General features: G+C 32.9%; 1 protein-coding gene and 2 long non-coding RNA genes across 4 annotated transcripts; 1 reads left to right on the top strand and 2 right to left on the bottom strand.

Moving 5' to 3' along the window:
• The first annotated feature begins 46 nt into the window (after positions 1-46).
• On the top strand, positions 47-25,770 carry LOC100645646 (FK506-binding protein 4). 2 transcript variants are annotated; one of them, XM_048410229.1, is made up of 7 exons: positions 47-2,682; positions 5,041-5,339; positions 6,747-7,010; positions 16,361-16,647; positions 16,794-17,015; positions 17,360-17,647; positions 24,329-25,770. In XM_048410229.1, exons 2-7 carry the CDS (start codon positions 5,045-5,047, stop codon positions 24,476-24,478), a joined length of 1,506 nt encoding a protein of 501 aa, XP_048266186.1. In that variant the 5' UTR covers positions 47-2,682; positions 5,041-5,044; the 3' UTR covers positions 24,479-25,770. The 2 variants fall into 2 exon arrangements, with proteins under 2 accessions (XP_048266186.1, XP_020721286.2); XM_020865627.2 differs by having other exon boundaries at positions 6,747-7,220.
• Positions 3,157-5,139, bottom strand: LOC125385973. Its single transcript, XR_007225775.1, has 3 exons — positions 5,027-5,139; positions 4,144-4,440; positions 3,157-4,075 (listed from the first exon to the last, which is right to left on the bottom strand). It is a non-coding gene; the product is annotated as an uncharacterized LOC125385973 (long non-coding RNA).
• On the bottom strand, positions 23,025-24,173 carry LOC125385972. The gene is made up of 2 exons (XR_007225774.1): positions 23,186-24,173; positions 23,025-23,105 (listed from the first exon to the last, which is right to left on the bottom strand). It is a non-coding gene; the product is annotated as an uncharacterized LOC125385972 (long non-coding RNA).
• Positions 25,771-27,416: the final 1,646 nt, after the last annotated feature.

Below are 27,416 nucleotides of genomic sequence, written 5' to 3'. Positions count from 1 at the left end.
CGAGCAGTTGAGGTCTCACTTTGGTTTGGAGTTTCTTTTATTTTCTATTTGCTATAAGTAGTATAATTGGACTAAGATATTCATGAATACTTACAGAGATGTACCAGAGAAGTACTTTCTTCATTATCGTTATATATTTCCTTATTTAATATTAATTTATCTAAATTTCCAAAACACGTCCACTTCTAAAATGAACAAACGTAACGTATAATACATAATACATTTGTATCTTGTTTAATGAAGTCACATAAACATTCTGGTTGTTTGCCTAAACTGTATAAGAAATGAAATATCTTCATATCATATTGTAACGATTTGGATAAAACTTTCGACCAGCCTATTGAGTTGAAACTTATTCAGAAGTGGTTTCTTGAAAAACTAGTAAAGCGATGAGATGAGTAAAGTGGAATATGTCTGACAAAAATGTCGAATCGCTTGAAGCGTTCGGTTCTAAACGAATGCTAGGAGTATGATCTATCAGTGGTTAGACTGAAAGAGGAAACTGTCTAGTATTTACAGTTATACGATCGCTCCGATGACCAACCCGTCCTCGAGTGGAATTCCGGATTTTTCGTTCGTTGAAAATTCGCACCATTCGCATGCCATTCTATACTTTCGATTTAATCTATTATTACCGCTTCTTTCGAAAATTGGAAATACCCTGAGAAAATGAAACCGGAAACGGAGACGGAGAAAATGGAAGAAAGTGTTAGAGAGAGTTAAAAGTTGGACATCTGAAAGCTTAAGAATTTATATGTAGTAATTTCTATATCGCGGGTATTTATGCTTTTATGATAAATTTAGTGATAACGAAATCCACAGATTGTATTATAAAAATATATACATAAAACATTCGTAGTAGGATACTCTTTATAATTTTTGATGGATGAAACAAATTTTTATGTAAGTTCCACTTCTTTAGTTCTGTACATAAGAATATGAGATTTACATTATAAAATATTTGTTATAGTAGAATCTTCCATCTCCGAAGTAATAGGGAGACAATAGCGTTTAGACAATTAAATAACAAATTAGTAAATTTTCCACTAATTTTTGTACTTTTAAAGTCTTTGACTCTTTCTTTGAAACATCCTATATACGTAGAAGGTGAGAAGTGGAAGCTGAGAATAGCAAACGAGAGAAATACTTTCACTAAATATGACGGATGAATGCTGAATGAAAAAATTTTAGGTCCATTGAAGCTCAATTTTTTTGTAGCGCTCGTAACTTCGATGATGGATTAGCTAAAAAAGAAAAGTTATAAAGATACTACAATGATTGATTTTGTTGGAAAGATGTTCCTTAGTCTGAAACTCTTTCAACTAGTCAAATTAATTTTATAATTTGTCATTTTGTAATTTATTGTCGTTTATCGAATTTGATAGAAGTGCAACGATACACTGCAGAGATTTATTAAATACTGTAAAGTGAACGATTTGCAATTTTTACAGATGAAAATAATTCCGAATCAGTCATCAACGTAATTTTGCAATTTTATACGTCTGTGTAAATTGCGAGTTAGCCTTCATACTGTTATTAATATCCAAGAAATCCTGTGCTTTGCTTGGCAATTAAATTGCCCGAGAATGGTAAAAGTATAAATGGATCACAGCATCCAAGAAGCTCGATAAAAGCACAGATGAGGTTGTACCTCGTTTGTGATAAAAGTGATTAATTACCTATAGGGAATAATTAATTGCACCTATAATTTAAATATATAATTTAAATTAAATTTAATCGTACAACGTTAAGATTTAATTTATGTTACAGAAGCAATAAATTATATTGTTCGTTAATTTTACCAAATCGAATCCTTCTCCTCAACTTATCAAATTGCTTAGATCCTGAGAAAAAATACTGTCTTAAGGCAGATTTTTTTTTATGACCACCTTATGTCACGATAGCAAAATTGTAATAGCCTTCCTAAAAACTACTTTGGAACGTATTCTCTCACTAGTCTTTCAAGGGTTAAAGAGCAAAATATCTTTCATTTAAAAGCTACGAAAGATCTTCCACGATCATTCTACTGTATTACAAATTCAATACCATATTATAAATTCCTAATTCTAATCAAATCTAATCTTGTCCAAATAAACCTTCTGGATCATTTTATTCTAGAAAATTTACGGGAATCTCTCTCAATAAACATTGACACTAAACTTTTCTAGAAACCAACGGAAACAAAAGAAAAACCAGTCCACCCAACCCTTCGATTGCAACGAAGATGATTTATCGAGGAACGACGATTCAAACGAAATCCAAGGAAAATAGCCTTGCAGCTCCGGGTATTCACTGGATGGGAAACGTTCTGGATGTTTTCGCAGCGTAGTAAAGTCGGTGCACGCCTCGGCCCGATCCTTTTACTCAACGGCACAATGCACGTTCTCAAGAAAGGGAGAAAACGCAACGAGAGCCACGTGGAGAGAACACACGAAGAAGGTGTAATACACACCATGTCGTCGCCAAGGAAAGAGGACGGCGAACGAGAACGAAGGAGGTGGAGAGGTGAGCCCGGTATAAAAGGGTCGTTGCAAGCCGCCTCGTCTGTTTTAACACTCTCACCGGGTCGCTCGGTGGATATCACGAAGAACTCGCGTCGTTCAACGACCTGGACACATACTCTTCACTTGAATAGGAACTATTATCCTTCGTCGAACAACGAAAAAAGAAGCGGGAAGTGAGGTGAGTCGAAGGAAGTCAGCTTAACGAACCTCCCTTATCGGAGTTCTAATCTTCAACCCTCTTCTTCGATTCGTGGACGTCCGTGGAAATTCGTGGAGCAAGTGGGCAAACGTGGCGCAGTTACCCTTTTTCGACGATCGAAACGGATTCGGTTCCATCGGTGGATATATACGTATAATGTCACGGATCGAAGATTCTACTAATCGAGTTTCGAGAGAATCTTAGCAGTGATGCTGTGTGCAACGATAGTGGCTTAGCTCTTGTCATGTGGTAACCTCGGTAACTCGTTGTGATAGTTTGCGAACCAATATTAGTTGTTATCGCATAGGGATTCTTCTACTGTTCAGCTATGGATTTTTATCGAAATTTGTATTTTTCTGCATCTAACTAAGCAAGTAGAACTTAAACAGAGATCCGTTTCAGCGTCTAAATCTTATGATAACTTCACTTTTCGCAATATTTTTGCATACTACGTGCATTTTGTACATTTTTATAGATTAATGTTTTTCATAAACGCGTAAACACCTATAGCTTATTTATTATATCTTTCACATTTTGTCAACCAGAACTCGAATACGATCCATTGCGCTAACGCGATTTAGGGACGAAGATGAGGAAGTTACTTCGATTTTAGAAGTACATATAACAGGAGTTTGGTTCGGTATTAGATTATTATCTAATAAGCAGTGCATGGTTCCTCTGGGCTTTTTTTTTTAAATGGGGAATTTTCTTTGAATTCTTGAATGAGATTCATTATGATAGGGATTTCTCTAAAATATATATTGATAAAGTTAGTAGAACAATGACAAACAATTATACAAAATGAAGATTGATATCGACAGCTTATTTGCACCCAAGATATCTAATGTAAAGAAAGGATACTTCCTATGGATTAATATAAGAGGGACTGCATTATCCGCAATCATGAATAACTAAAATAGCTATAAATAATAACTAGAACATTCGTGTAAACTTCCAATGAAAGCTTGATCTTGCATATCTATCACGTACATAAATAGTAAGCAAATTTTTGGTGGTATTCGTTCTCTCAGTTTTCCTCTTTTCCTTTCTTTCTGTTTGAAACAAATGGATGCACTTTTTAATGATGAATTTCTCGTGAATTTCGTGTTCCTCTTTTCTCTCATTTCTTTTTGGAGAAAGATAATGGAACGTCGAATTATATTATACGTATACGAGCACCTCGTTTCTTCTTATTTTTCTTCTCTCTTTCTTTATCCTCGAAGAAAGATCGATGCGTTTCTTCGAATATCAAACATCAGTCATGAATTTTTCGTGACCTTGTATTTTTATTTCCCTGTTTACTTTCTTCATTTTCACATTAAGAGAATTAGTCGTGAATTTCCTGGTTTCTTCCCTTATCCTTTTGATTTCTCTATTCCCGGAAAAAGATAATAGAATGCGTTTCTTTGAACGATGGCCAAGTAACGTTTATTTGCCTACCGTTAGCCGTGAGAATACGACTGCATGGGAATCTTGATGTCGCCAGTCGAAGGTCAGAATAACTCCAGTGTCAAATGAAACTCTTTGTTGGTCCTGGGAAAATTGTGTTTCTCGTGGTTACGTTCTTCCCTTATTCTCGTAATTCAGTTAACAACATCTTCGTATATTATGCAACGATGCTTGCATTCTTACGAGAATAAATAGAATTGTAACGACAGTAATCTATTGTAAAATCTCTACTTTCATTAATCGATTAATCTGATATTTTCTTCTTAATTACTTTCCTCAATTAGTTTTCTGTAAAAAATATTATTTTCTTCAGACTTGAAAATGTAATTAGGAATTTAGTTCTTAGTTAATTAAGTTAATAGATTCATACAATCCTTATACTTTTATTTAGATCTTTTTATAGAAGAAGTTAAGGTCGAAGCAGAATAGAGTATGAAATAAGTGGAATAAATGCATTCGGATATCTAGAACGCGGTTTATCAAGCAACAGCAATTTGCAATTTGAACGTGACCCCGTTTACCACAATATCGAACAGATGGAAACTTAAAAAATTTCCTACGTGCTGGCAGGATTCTTTTATTTCCCCACCGTATCCAGGAATAAGTGAAATATTTCCTTCTCGTTGTCTCTACACAAAGGTTCTTGTTTCTACACAAATAGAACTTCGAAAAAAGAAAAAATATAAATTAAACATTTTCTTAGAAACAATCTTCAAACTAACAGAAAATTCGCAGAACAAAAACTACCTTGTTTTGATAATACTTTACTAATTATTATTTACGAATAATCAAATGAAAGATTATTTAAGAATATAAGAATTATTTTAAAAAACATAAACAAAATTGTAATGGAAGGAATTATTAAAAAATGTACTTTTCGTTTTCCAGAAAAATGAAGTTGGTGATAGCGTTGGGAGTATTGTGCTGCCTGGCGGCAATCGGAACCGCATCGCCGCTGCCAAAAATCTCAGCAGCGACTTCTACGTCGAATCAGGTTGCAACCGGAAGGCAGGCGACGCAGCAGCCAGCAGCAGTCAGCGAAGACGATGACGATGACGACGATGACGACGACGACGTCGACTTCGATATCACGGGTGACGACGATGATGACGACGATGACGACGACGATGACGACGACGACGACGATGCTTCCGATTATTTCGAACGTTTCATCGAGGATATATTAGGTAGGTCCCGTTCTCTTCGTTCGCAATTTGAAAATAAGAATTAATTGAAAGGACAGTATAATCGATATAATTGAAATATTTACTTATATAGTCAATACAAAATATAAATATAGTCCGATCCATGAATCATAAAAAAACCACATTTAGAATAATTTGAATACGCAAATTTTTTATTAGTGATAAAAATAATTTAAAGAAGTATCTCTAGAATAGAAATTATACTGTTATAAAAGTAGCACGCTTGAAATTTCTATATTAAGGAATGTTTAGTCGTTTTTTCGGGAGCAAATCACCATAAAAGATTTTGCTGAATTTTACTTTCAAGACTTCAAAAACATGATTCGGAACCTATAAAAATGTGCCAGGAATTTAATAATCACATTGGTTTATTTGATAGCGAAATTTCATTTTTAAAGTATGGTTCGTGATATTTAATTATAACGAGCTCAAGTTAATTATAGAATTCCAGTTCACTGGCCGATTAGTCCATTTAATGGCTTTTGCTTTCTTCGTATGGTTATCGGAGATCCGTCAATAAGATTTCGTTGAATCGAACAATGGGAAGGATCGCGGTGCGAATGTGCCAGCCGTTACGCAAACATTAAACTTCGGGTTAGCGACATGTCCGACGGAAATTCTGGTGCGTTCACGTAGCTGTAACGGTACAAGATACTTCAAACTCGCCCGAATTAACATAAATCGACGGCGACTCCAGTTCGAAAAGAATTTCTACGCGCTACTTCTTTTATATCGACCCACATACGAAAAGATAAGTCGCAACTGCCAACATTTTTCGTTACACGATCATTGAAGATGGAGAAAACGACAGTTATTGTACTATATATAGTATTATACATAATAGTTATACATATTATATATATGTACTATATATAGTATTACACATAATATTTCAACAAGTTTATAATCCATTGCTAATTTTATTTGCTAATCCATTTGCTGGTTTTGATTAAAATTTTAGTTCATTTTTGATATACTGCTAAGAATTCTAGAAATAAGAAAATTTTATTAAACACTCTGATCCTTAATTAAATAAAGAATAACCCTAAAAAATATTCCATCCAATTATCAGGATACCCTTCTACAATTCAATGATAATATTAGCAAAATTTTACAATTCATAAATTACAAGTTATTAATATTGATAAATTCTTTTGCATAACAGTAATAACTTTGCTAGTCATTTGATCATCTTGTTTAACATAAAATCTAAGACATTTAAAGAAAAAAATACTAATTACTAGTATAAAATTACTAATGTTACCAATCGCAATAAAATTATCATATGCAATATTTACGAGTTCCAAAGGAACACAATTTAAACAGAAATAAGTAATCGGAAAGACACGTGAAAGACAGCTTCTATAACCAACAAACCATGAATTGCAGGTGAAGAGGACGACGATGACGACGACGACGAAGCCACCCCTGTAGAACCAGTGGCGCCAGTAGTGGCGGCGCCAATAGCGCCTGCACTTCCGGCGGCTGTCGAAGCCGATTTGAACGCCGCCGCCGCGGAAGCGGAGCATGCAGCAGAAACCGCTGCGGAGAGCACAGCCGTGGATAGCGAGCCGACAGCCGTCGAGGAAGACGAAGGAAACGCAGTGGGAGAGGGGCAAGCCGTATCCGGTATCCACGAAACCGGGCTCGAAGGTGCGGAATCCGTGTCAAATCCTGTCCACGTCCCAGCCGTATCAACGAACGAGGCAGATACCGAGGACGATGATGACGATGACGACGAGGACGACGAGGACGACGTCGATCTGGTATACGCCGAGGACGACGATGACGAGGACGAGGACGACGAGGACGATGAGGATGACGAGGACAGCATCGCCGACATCGCTGGCGCCAGGCAAGCACGTGAGTTCAAGGGAAAGAGCAAGAAACACAGTACAGGGCGTAAACACGCGCGTAAATCTCGCACGCGTGCTACATCCCCTTCCTCGAAGGCTGTCGTTTAACCAGGGAGGAGGGAAACGAGTGGCAAGTCACGTACAACGATTCCTGACAATCACGCGCTCAATTCATTAATTATTCGACTCTTCGCGCCGTTGCGAAACGGTCGATGCTTTCTATGGATCGTGTGGATGTTCTAGGTCAGACTTTTGCTTTGAGGTTAGGTGTACTATTATTTTGTTTGTCTTGGAAGAGGGTATTTAGGAATGTTGTCTCGTGATGGGAACTTCGTGGATTAAATTATTTTGATTTGTACGAATCTCTCAGAAACCAACTGTGCTTATTTTTACCTGCAAGTACATGATTAGTATTGAATTTCTTGAAGAATAGCTGACTTACTTTTATAGATTTATTTCTTGTAAAGAGATGATATATACAATAGCAAATTCCAAATGTAATTTGAAAAAATAATATCCGTAACATTTTTCAATTTATGTAGTATGAATTTCCTAGTTTCAATTCAGGGTTAATTTTATATGGGACAATTTTAGAGTATTATAGATGAAAAGTTCAAGCATTTAGTTTCTTTCTATGTGCACGTGTTTAAATATTCCCTACGAAAAATATAAATAACCATATATGTACATATAAAGGTTCTTCTTTAAAACAAAAGTAACAAGCTCCAAAACTTCATAGAAGTTCTACACAATTGCAAAGTTCAACAAAAACGAGACACCAATCCAAGGACCCTATTCACCAAGACACATTTTCAAGCAGCACTTGCATAAAACATAAACATATAGAAACATATAAACGGTTAAAAGTAATTCATTCAAAATTAAAATTCCTTTACATGTGATCCACTTTACTCTTGTCCATTTAATCAGATTTAATTATTCTCTACAGTCTTTAGAAGAAGAAAAGTAATCTAAGCAAAAGCTAGCCTAAAATCTGACGACCACTAGAGCTTGCGCACTCGTTCATAAAAAGGCAAAGCTCCACCGATGCTGTTCGACATATTATTTCATTTCTGCCACAATGAATTTTTCTTGACACTAGTTTCTGAAATTTTCTTTCAAAAAATAAAAGCGTCAACGCTTAAGAAAATTTTGGTCGATCGTTAAAAAGTAATTAAAATCGATCGTCGAAGATTCCTTTTTTTGTCTTGACTAACTACTTGTTGCTTTCGATTTGAAAATTCACTTGAAAATCATTGAAACGCCCAGTTGTAGTGGTAGACATGTAACACTAGATTAGTAGAAGTAGCGGTAGTATATTTATTCTATTTATTAACGTGGATACCTCTACTCGAAGCGATTCGCACGTGGTCGAACAGCATGGTAAGTCAATACGTAACATCCTGATACCTTCTCGTAACTCCCAACCACGCGTTCTTCGGTTGTTCCAACGGAGCTTACACGATTTCCGTTTACGGTATTCAATTCTAACTGTTAAGCCAGTAACACCGTGCGAATTATAAGAGATGGAATGTACATAAGTATTTTAATTAAAGATTAGGGTTTTGAATGTGTTTTGAAGAAATATCTGTAAAATGTATTAGAGAATATAAAATTCGTGTTTTTAATATACACGTATATAATTAAAAACTTCAATATCTGCATTTAAGTACATAGATTTATATTTTTTTAATTCGCGCAATTGAGAAAAGTAAATTAGGTAAAAAATCGGGGTGAAGTAGGAAACCTAAGATAGAAAATTAGAAGTAGATACAAAATATATGTATACGATGAGACTTCTGTATTCATGGGGAGTGAATTTCAGGTTTCAAGCATCACTATAGATAGTAGATACAATAAGTGGTTAACAACAGTAACTAATAATGAAATGACAGTTATAGCAAAAATTACCTAAGATAAGCTGTCTTTTCAATATTTGCTATACTGCATTCACTCTTTTTCTTCTTCTAATGATAGGTGAAACGAGGTTAATGATGTAGACGCGTATGACGTTAGGCTATTGCATCTGCTGACAATACGTCAAGAAATCATTAATAGCGCGGTGGGAATGTTTTGCAGTCACGTGAAAGCGCGATTGAAACAGTAGATAGGAAAGTTCTATAATATTTGTAATTACTGACACTGATCGTTGATTCAAGTTCTTATTATCACTATTTATTCTGTTTGAATCTTTCTTGATATACTATTTATATATCAATCGAGTGACACTTTTAGCATAATTTAACCTTAACCTTTCAGTCCTAACCTCATCTTTAATCTTCATTTGAAAAGAGATCTATAAATACGTTGCTTGTTAGCTTTTTCATTACTTATTATTTTAACTGTCTACTTTAAATATCCAGTAATTATATACGCGATATTTTATCGGCACTTATCATACATATTTATCTTTTCTCTGCCTATTTTAATAGCTACTCGATTGACGTACACCAAAAGTAACCTGTATACATCAAAGTTCACTTTTCATATCGACTTTAATGCTGAATTACAGGGTTACTGAATATAAATTGTGCATAATATTAAGTCCAGATATAACATTAAAACAGTAAATAATTAGCACTCATTACAGAGTAAAAGAATTAATATTCGTGAATTAAGCACATGAGTAAATCTACACAGACACAGTAGTATTTATATATATACTGTAAATTAGAGGCTACAGATTTAAAAACATATTATTATATCGATACTTAAGTATATTAAGAACATATGTACATAGATCTTTAATTCCCTATAACAATTGCAAGTGTTCCTCTAATACACATTCAAAAACCTAACATTTATGTCAAAACAATGATCGATAACGTTATTACAAATGAAGTAGAAACCTCTGATAGACAAATATTCGCGTGATAACGATTATAAGAAGTCGTAATTAACATACGATTATAAGAAGTCGTAATTAACATTAATTAATAGAAACAAAAACATTTACTTTTAATAAAAAAACATTCGAGACTCGTGTAAGCGCTGTTGAACGAAGCTGTTGATAGCAAGGAAGCAACGGAACGAAGAATTCAAAGTACCTTTCGATCTGTACCTGCATTTCTTTCCTTTTCTTTCTTTCTTTCTTCCAACTGTTTCCAATAAAAGAAAAAAATATTTCGCACTTCCAATTATTTGCAACACAGTAGAGCGTTCCGTGAATTATGTGATTCTAAAGCTGTATTTATGCTTCCTTCTCATATTTATTATATTTATTTGTCTTTCAGTCTATATTATATTAATTCATGTGAACTTTAGGATTGTAGAAAAAGCGAGACGTTTTATGATGTTGAATAATTATGTGCGAGAAAAGATTTCTTTTTTACGGAAAACATAAATTGTACAATAGAAATTTGGATATTTATTGATCGACATAGAATGAAGGGAAAAAGGTACTTTGGCGATGTGAAGGAATAGGTATCATTTGAAAATATCTTAGCTTGGTGACCTCACGTCACGTATTTCTTTTCCTTTTTTTACTCGTTTATCGACTAACGATCGAACGAGGAGTAAAGGAGAGAATCCGTATATCTTTACGTAAGAATGAGAGAAAGAGAGCCGTAAAGTGAACGATGTCATTTATTCGCTGAGTAAGCAATACCGCAACTGGCCACTTCAATTTTTTAACGCTAGATTTCTTTCAATTTTTCAACATTTATTCTCAATGAATGAACTTTCTTTTTTCCTCTATATATAAACAATTGGGATTCAAATCAAATTTATCTTATAATTTAAGTCTCCATTATAAATATAATCTTTTATTAAAATTATTTTAATTCAAATAATGTAAGGAACAAAAAAGAGAAAATATGTATTTGTAAAATAAAATTGTGGCCGAAAAACGGTGTTGTTTATCGCGCAGGACTTGTAACAATTCTGTTTGAAAAGAAGCTTGTACAGAAATATTGTCCGTTCTGGATTGCAAAAATACAGATAACTTATTGTTTTTAGAAAAAAACAACAAAATAAATTGTGTGTCTCGCCTTTTTATTTCTGTCACCAATCGTCCGTGTTCAAACCAGTTCCGTGTATTTGTCCAGGTTAATCGTGATCCAGAGGATAACCTCTCTTTTCCTCTTTCCCTCGTTAATCGAGGGAAAAACGAGAAGAGGAGCGACTATTCGTTTTGTTTTTCCACGTCATGATACACCGTTCTAATTATGAATAATCTCCGATATTAATCGTTTAGAGCTACTTTCTTCATTTAATACGTGATGTGCTGTGTCACTTAGCTCGGTTAACCCTTTGGAGCAATTATTTTCTTTATTTTTATTATAGTTTTGAATTATTGAATCTTTTCATTGAATTACTATTATTGGACAATTATTCAATTTCTTGGAGTTTGATACTTCAGATAGTATTTGTTAATATTTATAGTCTATAAAGCTTTTAGATAAAATATAATTTTATTTAGAAATGATAGGTATAAAAGAGGTTAGGTTGGGCTTAGGTTATCAATTTTTCTATAAATATTATTTAAAATAGTGAAGCTAAAATAATATCTTGGATGAAATTACACGGTGCATTGAGAATACGTAGTAAAATCGATCTATTAAAAAAGATAGAAGAATTTTTAGATTTCCTAATAAAGATAATAATAATAACATATGAATTCAAAAATTAAAAATAGGTAAAAAACCATGCAACGTCCAAAATTTTCTATACACATGATCATAGTGTATATGTAGTATTATTAAATATTTATATTACCAAATGTTTAGTATTTATTTATAAAATACAGTAAGAAGACGAATTACGTTTGACCATATAATTTGCCTTTTAATTAGTGCAATTGCAATTGATATTATAGTTATAACTAATTGCTCTTAAAAGGGTTAATGATCGTTGCCGGAAGCTTTTCCTTTTACTTAGGAATCCTTTGCTTGTCTTGTCACTCGTTCGTAGAACTATTTAATGTACCCCTTGCTTGCAATTTCTTTGCCTTATCCTTGACGAGTAGATGCACGTGTTTGGTGGACGGCTTTATGACGACCGACGGTCACGTATTACTGGACAGTAGCACGAAACTTCGGGCCTTTTTACACGCATTCCTCACCTTTTCTAGTTTGTACCAAAGCACAGCATCACCAGAACAATGCACAGTATAATGTAATGTTAGAAATTACATCTACCTATTACGTGCACGGTGAAGTTAGCACACAACACTTTATAGTGCTAGATTGAGTATTGAACGTACAATGTATGTTAATTTTCCCTTCCCGCTTTTTCCTTTTCTTTTTGTAGTAGAAATTTACCTTCTAGTAGTAGTACGTGTAAAATCATAGTATCTGTAGAGCAATGCATAAATAGTAGATCAATTAGATGGCATAATATTAAATATTTATTATGTGCACATAGTAACGTTATTACAGAACAGGTTAATGTTAAATATAATTACGGAACGAATATCAATCGTCTTTCTTTTTCTAAGTGAAAGGTTGTAGTTAGAGCGCAATTAATATAAGCATATTATATAATTATAGGTATATCGTGCTTGTACGTGTATTTATTTGCAAGCAGTGTGTTTAAACATTCATGGCACATTGGATAATTATTAGTAGATTATTTCCCATATACACGTGTAATTATTTCATATAATTTATTTAATGAAATAAAAGTAGGATAGCTTGATACTTTTTACATTTTAGGAAAATGAAAGAATTTCTTATTAAAGATGTTGATCGAGAGTTTTGAATAAGGATCTTCTAGAAAAATGAGAGATTCTCTTACAATTAGCGTTAGAAATTACAATCATCTTTCTTAATGCTGTCTAAATTTGAAACTTCGTAAAATTAAAATTAAAATTATTTAGTTCATTTACTTTGGTTTAATGATACATTAATAATTCAAACTACTCTCGAGAACCATTTCCTGGAGCGATACATTTTTCACGTTACGTTAATCACCTTTCATTTATTTATCATTTACAATATATGAAAAATTCTCAACAAAAAACACAAGCATTAGCTTGATCTAGGAATTTAATTAAAAGGAATTTAATTTCAGAAAATTACATTTCGTTTATAAAAGCACAGCGTCGTCTCCTAGACGAAATAGAAAGAATTTAATTAACAAATGTAACTAAGCTGGAAGATATAAATAAGCAATATGCAATTTAAAAAGAATTTAATGAAAAAATTCAGCTAAAGAAAAACATTAATTAAAACGGAATTGAATCGAATTAAGTAATGAAAAGATTAAAAGGAATTTAATTAAAAACTTCAAACTAAACATAACAGAACTAAACATTAATCTTTAAAAATTATAAAAAGTTTTCCAACGTAATTATCATCATCAACCAACAAAATAGCGCTCAATTACTATACTGAATAAACGAGGCGTATGTAATTAAGCGCATCTTTATTTTCTAAGTAATAAATTCCGAATGTTTATATGTTTGTATGTTTATAGGAAATTTAAAGGTGCAAAAATGCACAGTATTTATAATACACCGAACTATACAAGGTATCTGAGAAGGTCAGGACAAGATTTATTAATTACGCGTTAATGAGGCCAGCTGAGTAAAAAAGGTTCATATGAACTTTATGTCCAAGAATGCTCATTTATTGAAGAGTTGTAAGCGTTCAAAGATTTCCGTGAAAGTTGTTCTTACGACTAGTTACACAAAATCGCGGATAGACGCAAATGCATTTACTATTATTTTCATAACAGCAGAATTATTCGAAAGAGTTCGACGAATGGAAGCCTGCGTTCTTACAGAAGAAAGAAATTGCAAACATATCTTATAACTGACAACAAAATTAATAAAAATTCTTCGAACGCTTATAACTCCTCGATGAAGTATTTTCGAACATAAGTTTGTACGAACTTCTTTCACCTACGTGACCTCATTTACACATAACATAAGTTTTGTCCCGACTTTTTCGGACATCCTGTATATATACATACATACACAAAGCAGACAAAGTATAATACTGGTTACCGAAGTATTTAAAAAATACGAATTTCCATACACAGTATACGAATTAAATTTCCTCGTGGAACGATCGTTCGATTCGGCTTCGATTAATTTCATTCGAATTAATCGACGGAGAAGAATGCGAATGATAGACGCGAAACGAAACGAATCGTAACGAAAGAAGCGGTACGTTGTGACGCGTCAAAAATTTTAATTAAACGAAGCTGGTCGGGGCCAATTAACTTTCTACAGGACTCCGGCTGAGAGGCCAGATCCAATAAAGGTGTGACCGGGTTGAAATTTTTTCTCGGCTTTCACCAAGCACTCGGTCCAAAACAGAACGAGGCCACTGACCCAGAGTACGTTAAGCGTAAGCGTGCGTGGCGGTGCGAAAGAGTTCTCTCGTCCATGACCCTGACCCACACCCAAAGTCATGGCTGTCTCTCGTCCCCGATCACCGGCCACGTCATTCTATTTTCTTCTCGCATTCCCAATCAGTTGCAATCGATCATTGACATCGCATCTCTTTTGAATCTTTTCAATCTAACGGGGCTTAGTTAAGTTTCAAGTTTTTGTTCTGTTGAATTAAATTTTGCTTTTGCATCTTTTGGGGACTTCAAATTTTTTTAATTTAATTTTTAATTGTTTAATTTATAATTTTCTAATTTAGACGTTAGAAGTTTAGTTGAATCGAGATTTTTTTTTAGTAGACTGTGACGAAATTTAATTGGAAGAGCTCAGGATTTTTCAAATTGAGAGGAGCTTCTTTGATCGAATTGTTACTTGTTCTTCGATCTTTTCGGGGAGCTTTAGAGTTTGTTATTAGAATTTGTTCCATTTTTCGTGAGATTGAATTTTGTTTCTAGAGAGTAATGAGGTTTTCATAGATTTACAAGTTCTCCATTTGGAACAGGTTTAAGTAGATTGAACTTTTCTGCACATTTCAAATTTGTTAATAATAAATAATTAATGTTATTATTGATACATTGGTATAGGAGATGCATTAAGTCCTACCTTAAATTACATATATTGTAATAAATGTAAAAGCACGAAGCTCTTATTGGTAACATACAACGTATGTCGCAAGTCAACATAACCTACAAATAAAATACACTTACTCGATATTTATAAAAATACTCGACACGGAATTTCGCTGAATGAAACCTCACGTCGCGTCTATTTCTAATCGGCCGCGATCTAAGTATTTGGATCCTCGCGAATGATCAACCGTCCGGAAGAAAGTGGCTGGAATAGGATCAACAACCGGGGAGAGTTTTTAGATAGACACGAGGAATTTTTGTCCATATGGTTGCACGCGCTGGCTAGATAGATCTGTAGGTGAGTAGGAAGCAGGTCGTGGCCCAGATCGAAGACCAGTTCAGCTCCGCAGGAGGATTCCGATATACCGTTAACATTGTCGCTCTTTCTTACGAACTTAATTCATCGAGGTCGCCACACGGAAGTTTTTTTCTCGTGTCGATTCATCGCATAGCTTAACGCTAGCCACTATCTTAGAAAACAAATGCGCGGCAATTTGAATGCCCCGATGCTCGACCATTAAATTGCATTAGCTCGCTGCCAAGAAACGCGATCGTTAACGCGATTTCACTTTGGATAAATTGATCTGGTAATTGTCCGATATACGGATAGGTGTGAAATCGATTCGCAATAATTTGAAATTCTAAATTACGGGGAAGTGTTACGACGTACTCTTCGAATTTCAAATTCGTTGCATTATTTACTAAATGGCTGAAAGTATGTGTGAATGCTTGTTACAAGTTGATCGTAGAAAATGGGTCGTTGACATTGAATCGCCATTGTGGTCGATAACCTGGCAGATGTTGAAAGCTGGACTTTTAATTCGATTATGGACATTGTTAGAAATTCTCGTATGATGATGATTCCTTCTTGATTGACTATTCGAAATCAAAATCTAAGTAACATATAAATGTTAATAAATAAAAATGCAAATATTTAAGAAGCATTATAAATGTTAAATAAATATTTAAATATTAAAAATAAATTTTTATACAGCGCGGATTTTTAAATTTCAAGACTTTAAATACGAATAATAAATTGGAATAATAAGAAGAATACTTAAATCGTGGATCGCTAAATTGTACGTTAATAAATTGAACATTCTCCGTCCCGAGTTTCAGTAGATGTTTCTGAAGAGAAATGAAAATTAGACAAAAATTAGACAATAAATTGATAAATTTCAGGAATGATGCAGTCGGAACCAAGCAACGACGTATCAGCGATTTACGTGGCGAAATACAATCGTTTCGTGGACAACATCTTAGGAAGAATTAATAAAATCTTACGTAGCAATTATGACCCAGTGACGGTGAAATTGTCCAACGCGAATGCCAAATCAAAGTCCGGTAAACAGAAGAGCAAAAGCAAGACGAAGAAGAACAATAGCAAGACTGGAATAAAGAAGAGCAATATGGCAGTAGTTTCGGTGACCACAGAGAAAATTATCGAGGAAGTTCCTGAAAACACACAGGTATAATAAACTTGAATTATGCTATTAAAAGCAACATTTTCATTTGAAAGAAATCATATTTACTAAAACAGAATCCTGTTGTTGAAAATTTAATCATTGGTATTTTAAAATAAATTTTAAATTGACCAATTCGAATTCGTTTATAGAAAACTCTGGAGGCCGTTGAAAACACGACTATGTCAGCTGCTACCGTTGAAAAGGAAGCAACTACTATCGTATCTGAACTTCAAGTATCAAGTAGATCGAACGTGGAGACAACTACAAAATCTACAAACAAACGAGTATCTAATTCGAACAGCAAAAAATCAAATAAAACTCGCGGTGGAACGAAGAACAAAACGAAACAGACTAGCAATAATAAAAATAAGGTAACAATCATACTCCATTAACGTTAATGCAAATGTTATATAATTTTGTAGTAAAATACTGTTATCTTAATTAGTTCAATGTACTTAAAATTCAGTCGTTCATTCTGCTCCTTGTAACACCCACTTTGTAGTCTTTTGTTCTACATTCCCTGTGTACACAAGTGATCCGATTTCTTTTTTTTTCTTTTTTATAAAATATTATTTTCAATTCTCTTGCAAAGTTGCTTTGCAGAAGATATAATAGTTCATTTTCTTGTATATGCACGCGTACAGGTGTATTTAAAAGTCTAGGAAATAACTTTTACGATGAATAAAATCAAATAACATTTCTTATCAATTTCCAGACAAAGAAAAATAAACCAAAGGCGAGAGCCACACTTTACGGACTCGCGAGCCTACAAAGATCCGGAGACGTGTCTGTGAACATGATGAGCGATCACACCATGATCAAAACGAGATTTACTCTTGGTCCTTTGATACTAAAGGTTGAAAAGGAATTTGGTAGGGCTGCAAAGAAGGAATTGAGAAGCGCGACTGCTACCACTGCCGAAATGTCGGGTAAACTGAGTCTTCGAGTTCTTCATGGTGGTGCAGCTACCCTCAATTCCATCCGTGTTCTGCAACCTAAACAGGTAACTAGCAAATAACCTTAATTATTACTAAAAGAATAATCAATCTTACGTTTTTAACTCTTTGTGCTTTAGCGTATTTGAAAAAATGCGTTCAATTTTTTATTATTAGGAGACTAGTGAATTTAAACAGAAAATTTTTTTGTTTATTGGTAAAACGGAATATCTTTTTATATATAATTTATATTTAAAAAGCCATCTCATGATTTGCTCATTTCTAAAATTCTTTTCATACAAATTACATGGTCATCTGCGATTTTTCAACTGGTTTTTTCCTCTCGCCACTTTTTAACTATTCCATTACGTAAACCTTATCGCGGAATTTTTAAGCAGATACAGCTGAACAAAACTATTTATATGTACATTTGCCATCTGGTTCTGGTTGCTTTTCATCTACCAATTTCATAATCGCACATTACGTTCTCCTCATAATATTTTTTTATACCAACAAATGTACATAGGACAACGACCCTTTTCATTAAATTAATCGGTCATTAAAACACCAAGAATCTTCTAGCTAGATGGTAGAATATACTTCGTCAACATTGAATCTAAAATCAATTTTCTTAAAGTAAAACATAATTTTGTATTTGATGATAACTCAAGACTTCAACAATATTTGACCATGATATCTGTAATTCTTTATGGGTTGTGTATTTTTACTATCAGAGTGAATTGTTTTGAATTACATTCTGTTTATACTTGGATCATCTAATGCTCTTTATCTCACATCATAAATACTTCACTAATGTCTTTAACTTTTCGCAACGTTTGCGTCAATTTTTCTGCCTTCTACATTTACATGGTTACATGGAATGTTAATTTCACTTTATATTGACGGCAGAGGCATACTCCATTCGAATGATGCGACGTTTAAATATCACGTGCTTGAATACGGCAAATTCCCAAGAATTTATGGATCGTGAATCGACATATTCTCAACAGTGATGGGATTCTGTTGGGTTTCAATTTTTATCAAACATTTTGTATGGATAAAAGTTTGAAAAGGTTGAAACATGTTGGGATTTCAAAAGACATCATTCTTTTATAATATCAAAGCTTTAAATTAATAACAATTGCACTTAAAAATGAAAGTTACAATTAGACCACGGTGTTTTATATTTTTATGGTGGCAACTAAAGAAACAGAACAGAGATTAAACAGAGATATGTTTTATCTATCGAAAACCATGACAAATATAATATTCTGGATATTTCTTCAATTTTTGTTTTATATGTATATTTCAAATGTTACGTAAATGCATAAAAATCCGTAATTCAATTATGATTATAACCATCTCATTTCTCAGAGAGGTGTAACGTCAATTTATATTAAGAAGTTCGTACGGGACGCAATTCTTAGCGGTTTGCTGTAACGTTTTCGCCGCAGCAATTTCCTACCGCGTTTTAAACTCACTGCCCACGATTTCCACGAAGCTTTGCCGCTTCATAGAAGCGTTTTATTGAATATGACGATGCGTCTACGCCGATGTTCAATCCACGAAGCGTAAAATACATCTTGTCATGACGAAAACGGTTCGCTGTTGTTTCCTGGACAGTTGTATATTACTTTGCGATGACCACTGCATGGGAGCATTCTCAAGCTAAGTATACGCTTGCTATGAACAATTATCCGCAGATACATGTCGCACCTAATTAGCATCTGCCTTTCTATGGATTTTTCACGAAAGGCAAATACTGACCGACTGCTTATTAACACGTATCTGCAAACAATTGTCTTTCGATGTATACTTAGCTACAGCATCAATGCGTCTAACATGCGTCTATGAAGCGACCCTTCGTGTACAACGGCATCTAAAACGCAGCAGCAAACTGCCTCGCGGCGGTGATGTCGTCGCAAACCGCTCGTTTGCACCGGGTTTAACGGTTCGCAGGCAATAAGATAATAAAGCGCACCGAGTTCAAGGAAAGGAAGAAAAGTTATGCTAATTCCTAACATCCGCGTCGTTGCGGTCTCCCCCGTTATAAACGGTCGTCTATAGCTTAACGTTATAATATTTCTAACTTATGGTTTTATGATCTTGCGCTGTAACAATAGTATTCGTTTAAAAATACGACAGTGAACCTACCGTTTTCAAATTTGTAAAATTATCTTCGTTGAGTCGAATCAAGATTAAGACACGTAATAATCGGACTTTGTGACTTGTTCCATTGATTATTCAAACGACGAAGGTTTCTATGCGCGTTGAAACGTGTTTGACGACGCATGAGCTTCTACTTAGGTTTCATAAGGTCTGCATCAGTCTCAGTTTAGTTCCGCGTTACCGATTCTTCTGAATTTTTGGAGAGATACCAACATCGGAGCACGTCTTCCACAATGTCTGATTATCTTCCAACTGCAGTATTACTATAATAGGATTACTATAATATAAATATATTACTATAATAGGCGCTGATTATAAAAAATGAAGACCTAGAGACTAAAGAGAAATAGACAAAAAGATGGTTTATCGAGGGAAACGGATGTTCCAATTTCGCGTTATTAAAAGAACTCCAGACGAATGAATCATAGAAATCATTTGCGTATGGATGATTCTGCTTTTCAACGTCTATTGGATAAGATTTGCCCGAAGATTAAGGAACAGAATACAATGACGAGAGTCTAGGATCCGTGTCATCCTCTACACGGTGAAATCTGTGTTCCAGTTGAGCGTTGCTCATCGATTAAGGCAGATTTCTGATTTTCGATACAAGTTGCTACTGATGCCGATTTGCCAATTTGCCGAACTACGTACATTATAAAGTATATCATGAAATCTAAAGATCAAATGCATGCATCGTGACATGTTCTAATAGGAAGCCTCAACATCATATGTCAAAATCGATAAATATTAGGGACATGTGGTTTCTTTCGATAAGCGATAATGTTTCAGATGATTAAACATTCGTTTGATTAAACAATCGAATTTCAAGGACCTCGGTAGTTGGACCACAACGCAAGTAGTGGACTCTTAACAGTTAATCGGAAATTAGCAATCGAACAAGTACTTATGATATCGTTAACTGTAGATTGCGTTGATTTCAAATCATTCTTTATATTTCATTCTTATCGTATTCGCCTTCTTTTTTGATATCATTGTTATGATTACGAATAAACGAGTAAGCGAATAAGTACAGTTTATCGATATTTATATAGCTGAATCAGAATTTAGATAAATGCCATTTTAAATTCGGACTATCGATCGAATTATCTGCTTAGATATAAGAAGTTGATATTAAAGTTTTCCATTTTGGTATTCGATTTTCCTTTACAGTCGTTTACGCTTGATTATATTAAATGGCAGAATACTTGGAAAAGTTACTTGCGTAGGTATTATAGTTAAACCATTATGCTCTGTGTTATTTAATCACTCCTATTCTCTTTCCACGTACATTGATTTCGCTGTGAAATCTTTTAAACGTTCTTCATTACAAATTATAATGTATTAGGTATTATTTAAGCATTATTTAAACTTGCTAAAAGCTCGATTAATTACTTGTGAAATGAATATGAAAAGAAACAGTTATAAGATATTGAAAAAAACATAAGTTGATAAATTTCATCGAATATATCTATTTTAAATTAATATTCAATAATTTATAATTTAAAATTCAAGTTAGAGATGAAAATTCGTTTGATACAATGGTCGTAAATGAGCATTGACCTCGATCACGAATAAACAGAGGTGGATCAATTCTTCGGCCTCTCAGATTATCAGATACGTGTCACGCCACTGAGTTCTTATTCGTCGAGAATTTCCATACAAAAAATTAATAATGCATTCGCCTTAGTTGAATATTTTACTGTCGCACAGGCCACTCGCTAAAGTGAGAAAAAATCAACAAAAAATTTATTACATGATAGAATCAACCTTTTATCGGTTTTAATTTTTATATCCGTAAAAGTGAGACACGCTATGAGACAAAATTAAAAGACACATCGTCGGTCTTCTCTTACGCTATGTCGATCGAAAATAGATCAAAGATATAGAATAACAATTTTTCACAAGACGCTTTGCTTCCGGGGAAAAAATAAATATAATAAATATAAATTATATATGGATTATAAAGTAACGTTAGATATCAAATAATCAATATTAAACATTACAAAGCAATATCTCGTCAATATTAAATAATAATATTAGATCAGAAGTACAGAAACGCGTTGAACAAAATATACTACGGAATGTCATCGTTCGACCTGTTGCCTCATTCATTCCAGCTTCGTCCGATTAAAAATTTATATCTTCGAATGTTGTCACTTTCTTACATAACTTAATCATTTCGATGATTACATTGAGAAAGTCCTTGCAAGCCTTCTAAGCTACTTTCACGATCGCTGTCAACTGTCTGCCGTCAGCATCTTATTAAAATAAATTATGAATAATAAATTTACTTTCTGTCATACCAATGGGATTATAGTAACATATACAGTATTATATCTACCCAAAGGTTATCTATTACACGTGACATTCTAAGTTCAGTGTTTCGGGGAATATCTCACAATATTTTTTGTCAATTATGCATTAATCGTGTCTTTATGCCAGCAGAACAAATATTCTTATATTTTCTATTTAAATCGTGGCTGAATAGCAATCTTATATATATTAGAATATAATTTAAGCAGTTAATTAACAGTTAAGTTAAGCATTACAATTTATTACATTTTATTATCATTCACTAAATTGAAAAGTTAAGTTTTATTCGCTATATTAATATAGTAAGCTAGTACAATAGTATAGTTTACTATATTTACTATATAATATTGTTAATATAATTGTTGATCTAATTACCGTTATATATTATTAATATCTACACGTGATTACGTAATTGTTCTTAAACGTTACTTTATGAACAATAGAATTAATTTCCAATTGTGTGACTAGTGCGGATTGTTGCTTTATCAATTTCATATGCATCTTATCTAGTTTACAATATGTTTCTTTTTATGAGGTAATTATAATCCTTGTCTGTAAGAGACGGTAATGCCATTCTGCAGACGATTACCAAACGATTATTATCTTCTTCAAACGAAACAGTGCTTTTGGCACGTGTTTTGCACGTTTACCTTTATCAAGCATTGCCTCTTTAACAACTACATTTCCATCGCTATCTCTCAAACACGTTTCTGAATATTGTATAATATCACGAGTTTTGTCACGAGTAAAAAAACTGCCTTAAAAGTCTATGTCTGATGACTATCTCCCATTTATCTTTTATTTGATGACTATCTCGTTTAAGCTTTTGTTTGCCATTTGACTCACGTGGATCCATTTCTCGACTTTCTTTACTTTTTCATTTGTTTGTCATTACTTATCCATTCTTCTCTACCTTTCCTATTGTTTTCAATTTTTCCGGTATCTTTTATATTTTTCATTTTCTTTACCTTATTTTTTTAATTCTTTTCCTTATTTTTTACGCTTTTCTCTTTCTAATATGTGATCTAATAAGTAACTCTAATCCTGTCAATAAGCATAATGTCAAATAGAAATAAGTATAATTATACTTATACCGCTACTATCTTATCTTTTCTTTTTCTTACCTTTCACTTGCCTCTCTATTCCTTTTTCCATTTTCCTTCTATTTTTCACTTTCTTCACTTATTACCATGGGATTACAAATTTTCACGCGTCTGCAGGAAATCTGATAGTGCAAAAATTCACGGAATCCACGTAATATGAAAAAATGTGTAAAACGTACAAAGTATAGAGTTACGATGTTCAATGGATAAAATAATTTCCCACCTAAGTTCCTTTCTTTTAATTATATTAAAATATCAAACGACGAATAATAAAATGGCTTACCATCGTCCGAGGCGCTATTTTTCTTGCTGTTGGTCGTGGATTAGTTAATTTACAAGTAATTATCGTTAATGGCATTCTTCCAACTTCCTCTTTTCGTTCATTGTTTGATGAACAATCATCAGCCTTGGATTTCACCAACCAACTTGTTGAATTGTCTTAACATTTACATAAGCCTGTTGACATACTAAATTTAAAACTGCCAACAATTTTTACGATCCATTATCCACATTCGAAAGAATTACGTTCGATAACGTTGTTAGCATTTAATTCACGTGTGTTACAGAAAATTTCTCCTTCTTTAATCTGCCGTGCACCAGTCGACGACAGCACGAAATTTAATGAATTCAGTTTCGAAAGAAAGCACGTCTCGCACGCAGATTCCAGATCGTCTCATAAATATTATAGTTCTTTATTTCTATAGGAAATATCTTATGAAAGAGAATAAGGTGTTCGATAGATGAGAGAGATGGAAAGTTTGAGAAATTGTCGGAAGATAGAGTTTCTCTAATTTTTACGTTTCATCCTCGTTGCCGTTTTAATCAACGAAGAGGATCGTAAATGACGAAAACCAAAAGAAAGATGCATCGATTATACGATGATCCCGTAATATGTAAATTCTTCATTTCTTCCAATTTGAAACCAATTACACACTGAACTAAAAATACTCAAATTGTCAAAGGTAACTGATATTTTATAAACGATTTAAAAAAAAAAAAAAAAAATAGATATTTCATCTGTAAATTCTGCAAACTGATGCAATCTAATATCATCACCATCGAAGGTTTAGATCTGAAGACACTGAAGTTAACTCGAACTTATTAACTTATTATTGCGACGATTACTTAAACAATTTGTTAATCTCGATGTTATTTGTTAATTAGGTGCGAGTGGAGAGCGCGGATGATCACGACAGAACGCGCGAATTCGTCTGGAAAAGATCATCGCACATCGCTCATTTAGTCTCGGAAAAATTATCATCAGCCACGAGGTCGATGCTTCGACCTCCACCTGTTGCAGTCGCCGCCGCTTAAATCTTCCTTCGCATCATCGTTGGTCTTAATGAAAACCATCATCCACCATCAAAGCAGATTTCTCTCTTTTTCTTTCTTTCTGAAATTATTAGACGAATTTTTACGCGATTTCATATTTTTGCCAAGAAAGATCTAAAGAAATGATACCTAGTAATGATAATAATAGTAATATGCTTCGTCTATTAAAAACTATGATCATTCATACTTAGTATATGTTATATATTTTTGTATATTGTACGCATTCTGTGGATTTTTGTATTTTTAAATTTTTATCAGAAATGCACAAAAATCCACAGTCTGTAAATTACTATTCACGAGAGCAGTCTTCTCTTTATGGTATTTGCGTTTGGTTTTATGGCTGTTTGTTTCTCGAATCTAAAGAGAATCTTCTGTAATTTCGTTAGCTTCGAATTGCGAGAATTGGATGCTTTCATTGGATAAGAATTTAAGTAATTGATTCTGAATCGTTTTGAATAAATTAGTTGATGGAGTATGTTACATAGAAGAGTAGCCAAATTTATTGGTTGAAATGTTGTTAAAAAAATTAGAGTGTCGATGAATGCATTTCAATTCTCGATTGGCTCTCTAAATATCTCGGTATACGTATCTGTTATGCTTCGTGCGTCATTGATAGAATTCATGATGTTCGTTATAGATAATAGTTTGATTAATTGGACGATGATAGATATTGATAAACTGTATGTGGAAGAGCGTGGAGTTGTGGCAAAATTAACGTACTTTCGTACCTTTTCGCTTTCCATTATTATTACCTAAAAACTGACAAATTTCTATTACTCAGATCTTGTGTTTTGACTTAAATATGGTTTGAGGATTTAATGTTACAGTTTTATATCACTGGTTTATATCTTTAAATGTACAATTTATTCATTTCTCTTTTTTTACTTTAAACACTGGGAATTTTAAGAGTCAACAAATAGCAAACTGTTTATCCTTCCTTCACCTAATTTTAATAGCAATTTTTGTAAGAAAGAACGAAGGATAAACTGGTTTTGAAAGAGTTATGCATTTTCATTCTAGACCAATATTCGCTATTAATTTATTTATTTATTTCTAGTAATTTCTATGAATCATTTGCAAAGTCTGAAACATTTTCATGCTGCGATATCGATGTAATCTGCATTTATACCTATTGTTTTATGTTACCCGATACTTAAGACAATTGAGCTTACATTTATAAAAAGATTCATTGTAAAATGAATAAGTCAATTTTTTTATACCGTTTTAATAATACTCTATCAATATTTATATATCAATAAAGTACTTTAAGTAGATTTACACTGTTGAATTCTAATTTATCTAAAACAACAACTCTGTTAAAGACAAATTTATAGATTCTAGAAGGATTATCAATACAAAATCATATATATTATTTTGTTTTATCATATTTATTCATTTTAAAGTAAGGAAATGATGACATACAAAAGACACAAGTGATTACTGTTTTGATTATATTCCATACCTTTTTATGCAGTTTGAACTAAAAATAGAAGTGACTAGTTCTATCGCAGAATGTTATTAATATTTTATGACATTCGTGACACATGTATTTAATATGTAAACATATTAAAAAATGACAAACGTAGAATATTTGAACAAAGGGACTTAAAATTATTCCACAATGTCTACTTTTGGTGAATAACTAACGCACAAATATTAAAATTTAACTAAATACAATTTACTCGCTGATTTGGTTTCTGCTTCGATTGAGAGCAGGGGGTTCTAATTTTAGATTATCTTATTTTCTTCGTTTATGGTATGCATAATCGCGTACCGCCGTTATTGATTAAATACAAATGATACTTTGTTAACGTAGTGATTATTGAATGAAATAGTTTGTTTAAGAATTTGCTGCAAAAGAAAGTTACGTCTCAAAAATACCGCTTGCTGTAAATCTTTAAATTGACGTCTTTAATAAAATTAATTCTAGTAAATAAAATTGCCTTTCTTTCGATGGAGGTTCTGATAGAATTTTATTACAATTCGGTTTATTAATATTTCATCTACTATCTTTCTATTTGATAATTTGTTACGAATTTAAAAAAGATATACGCGACATATTTACGTCATCGTTGTAACGTAACGTAGATAATTAAATTTAGCTGTTTACTCAAATTAGAAGAAGAAATTATCTATCAAAAAATATACATCTGTAATCTAACTTATTTACCTTCTTTATAGTTATAAAAACTGTAAACAAGATTATTACTGATTCGAGTACAAAAAAGAGAGCGGAACAAATCACGTAACAATAAGATAATAATAATAAGATAATCTTAAATTTCAAAATCATTCAATTCCTTTGATTTGTCGATAATTTGTTGAAATCTTGTATAACATTTACAAATCAACCATCTCATAATGGTGAAAATAGATGTTTCATATTTTATATAAAAATTCTAAAACTTCGATTACCTGCAAATAGAACAATATACTTTTGCTATTCTGTTAGATAAAATCCTATTTTGTTATTTATTAAGACAGTTATTTATCTTTGTACAACATATGTTATTAATTAATTATTATTAAGGCACAGATTATTAATTGTAGTAGGTACGTATGTAGGTTCGAATATATTCTAATTTATATACTATATTACATAACTATATTATAGCTTATAATCTATACAGAAAAAGCCATTATCATGAATTTTATAAATTTATTAATCCATTTTTATATTAATCTCAATTAATCAAAATTAAATTAAATTATCGGTTTACGAGATCCATAATATGTATTTTACTAACCATACTTTTAATTCTTTAAAGGTACAGGTCTAGCTTTATACAAATCATTCGACAACGTACTCTATTTGAAACCTATTTAAAAATGTCTCAGGCATTTGTTAATATAAATACTGATAATACATATTAATTGTTTTAGTTGAGAACCTTAAAATATTGGCTTCTCTTTCATTCTA

Source organism: Bombus terrestris, chromosome 11 (assembly GCF_910591885.1).
Source record: "Bombus terrestris chromosome 11, iyBomTerr1.2, whole genome shotgun sequence".
Lineage (NCBI taxonomy): Eukaryota > Metazoa > Arthropoda > Insecta > Hymenoptera > Apidae > Bombus > Bombus terrestris.
This window is presented reverse-complemented; position numbering and strand designations above follow the sequence as displayed.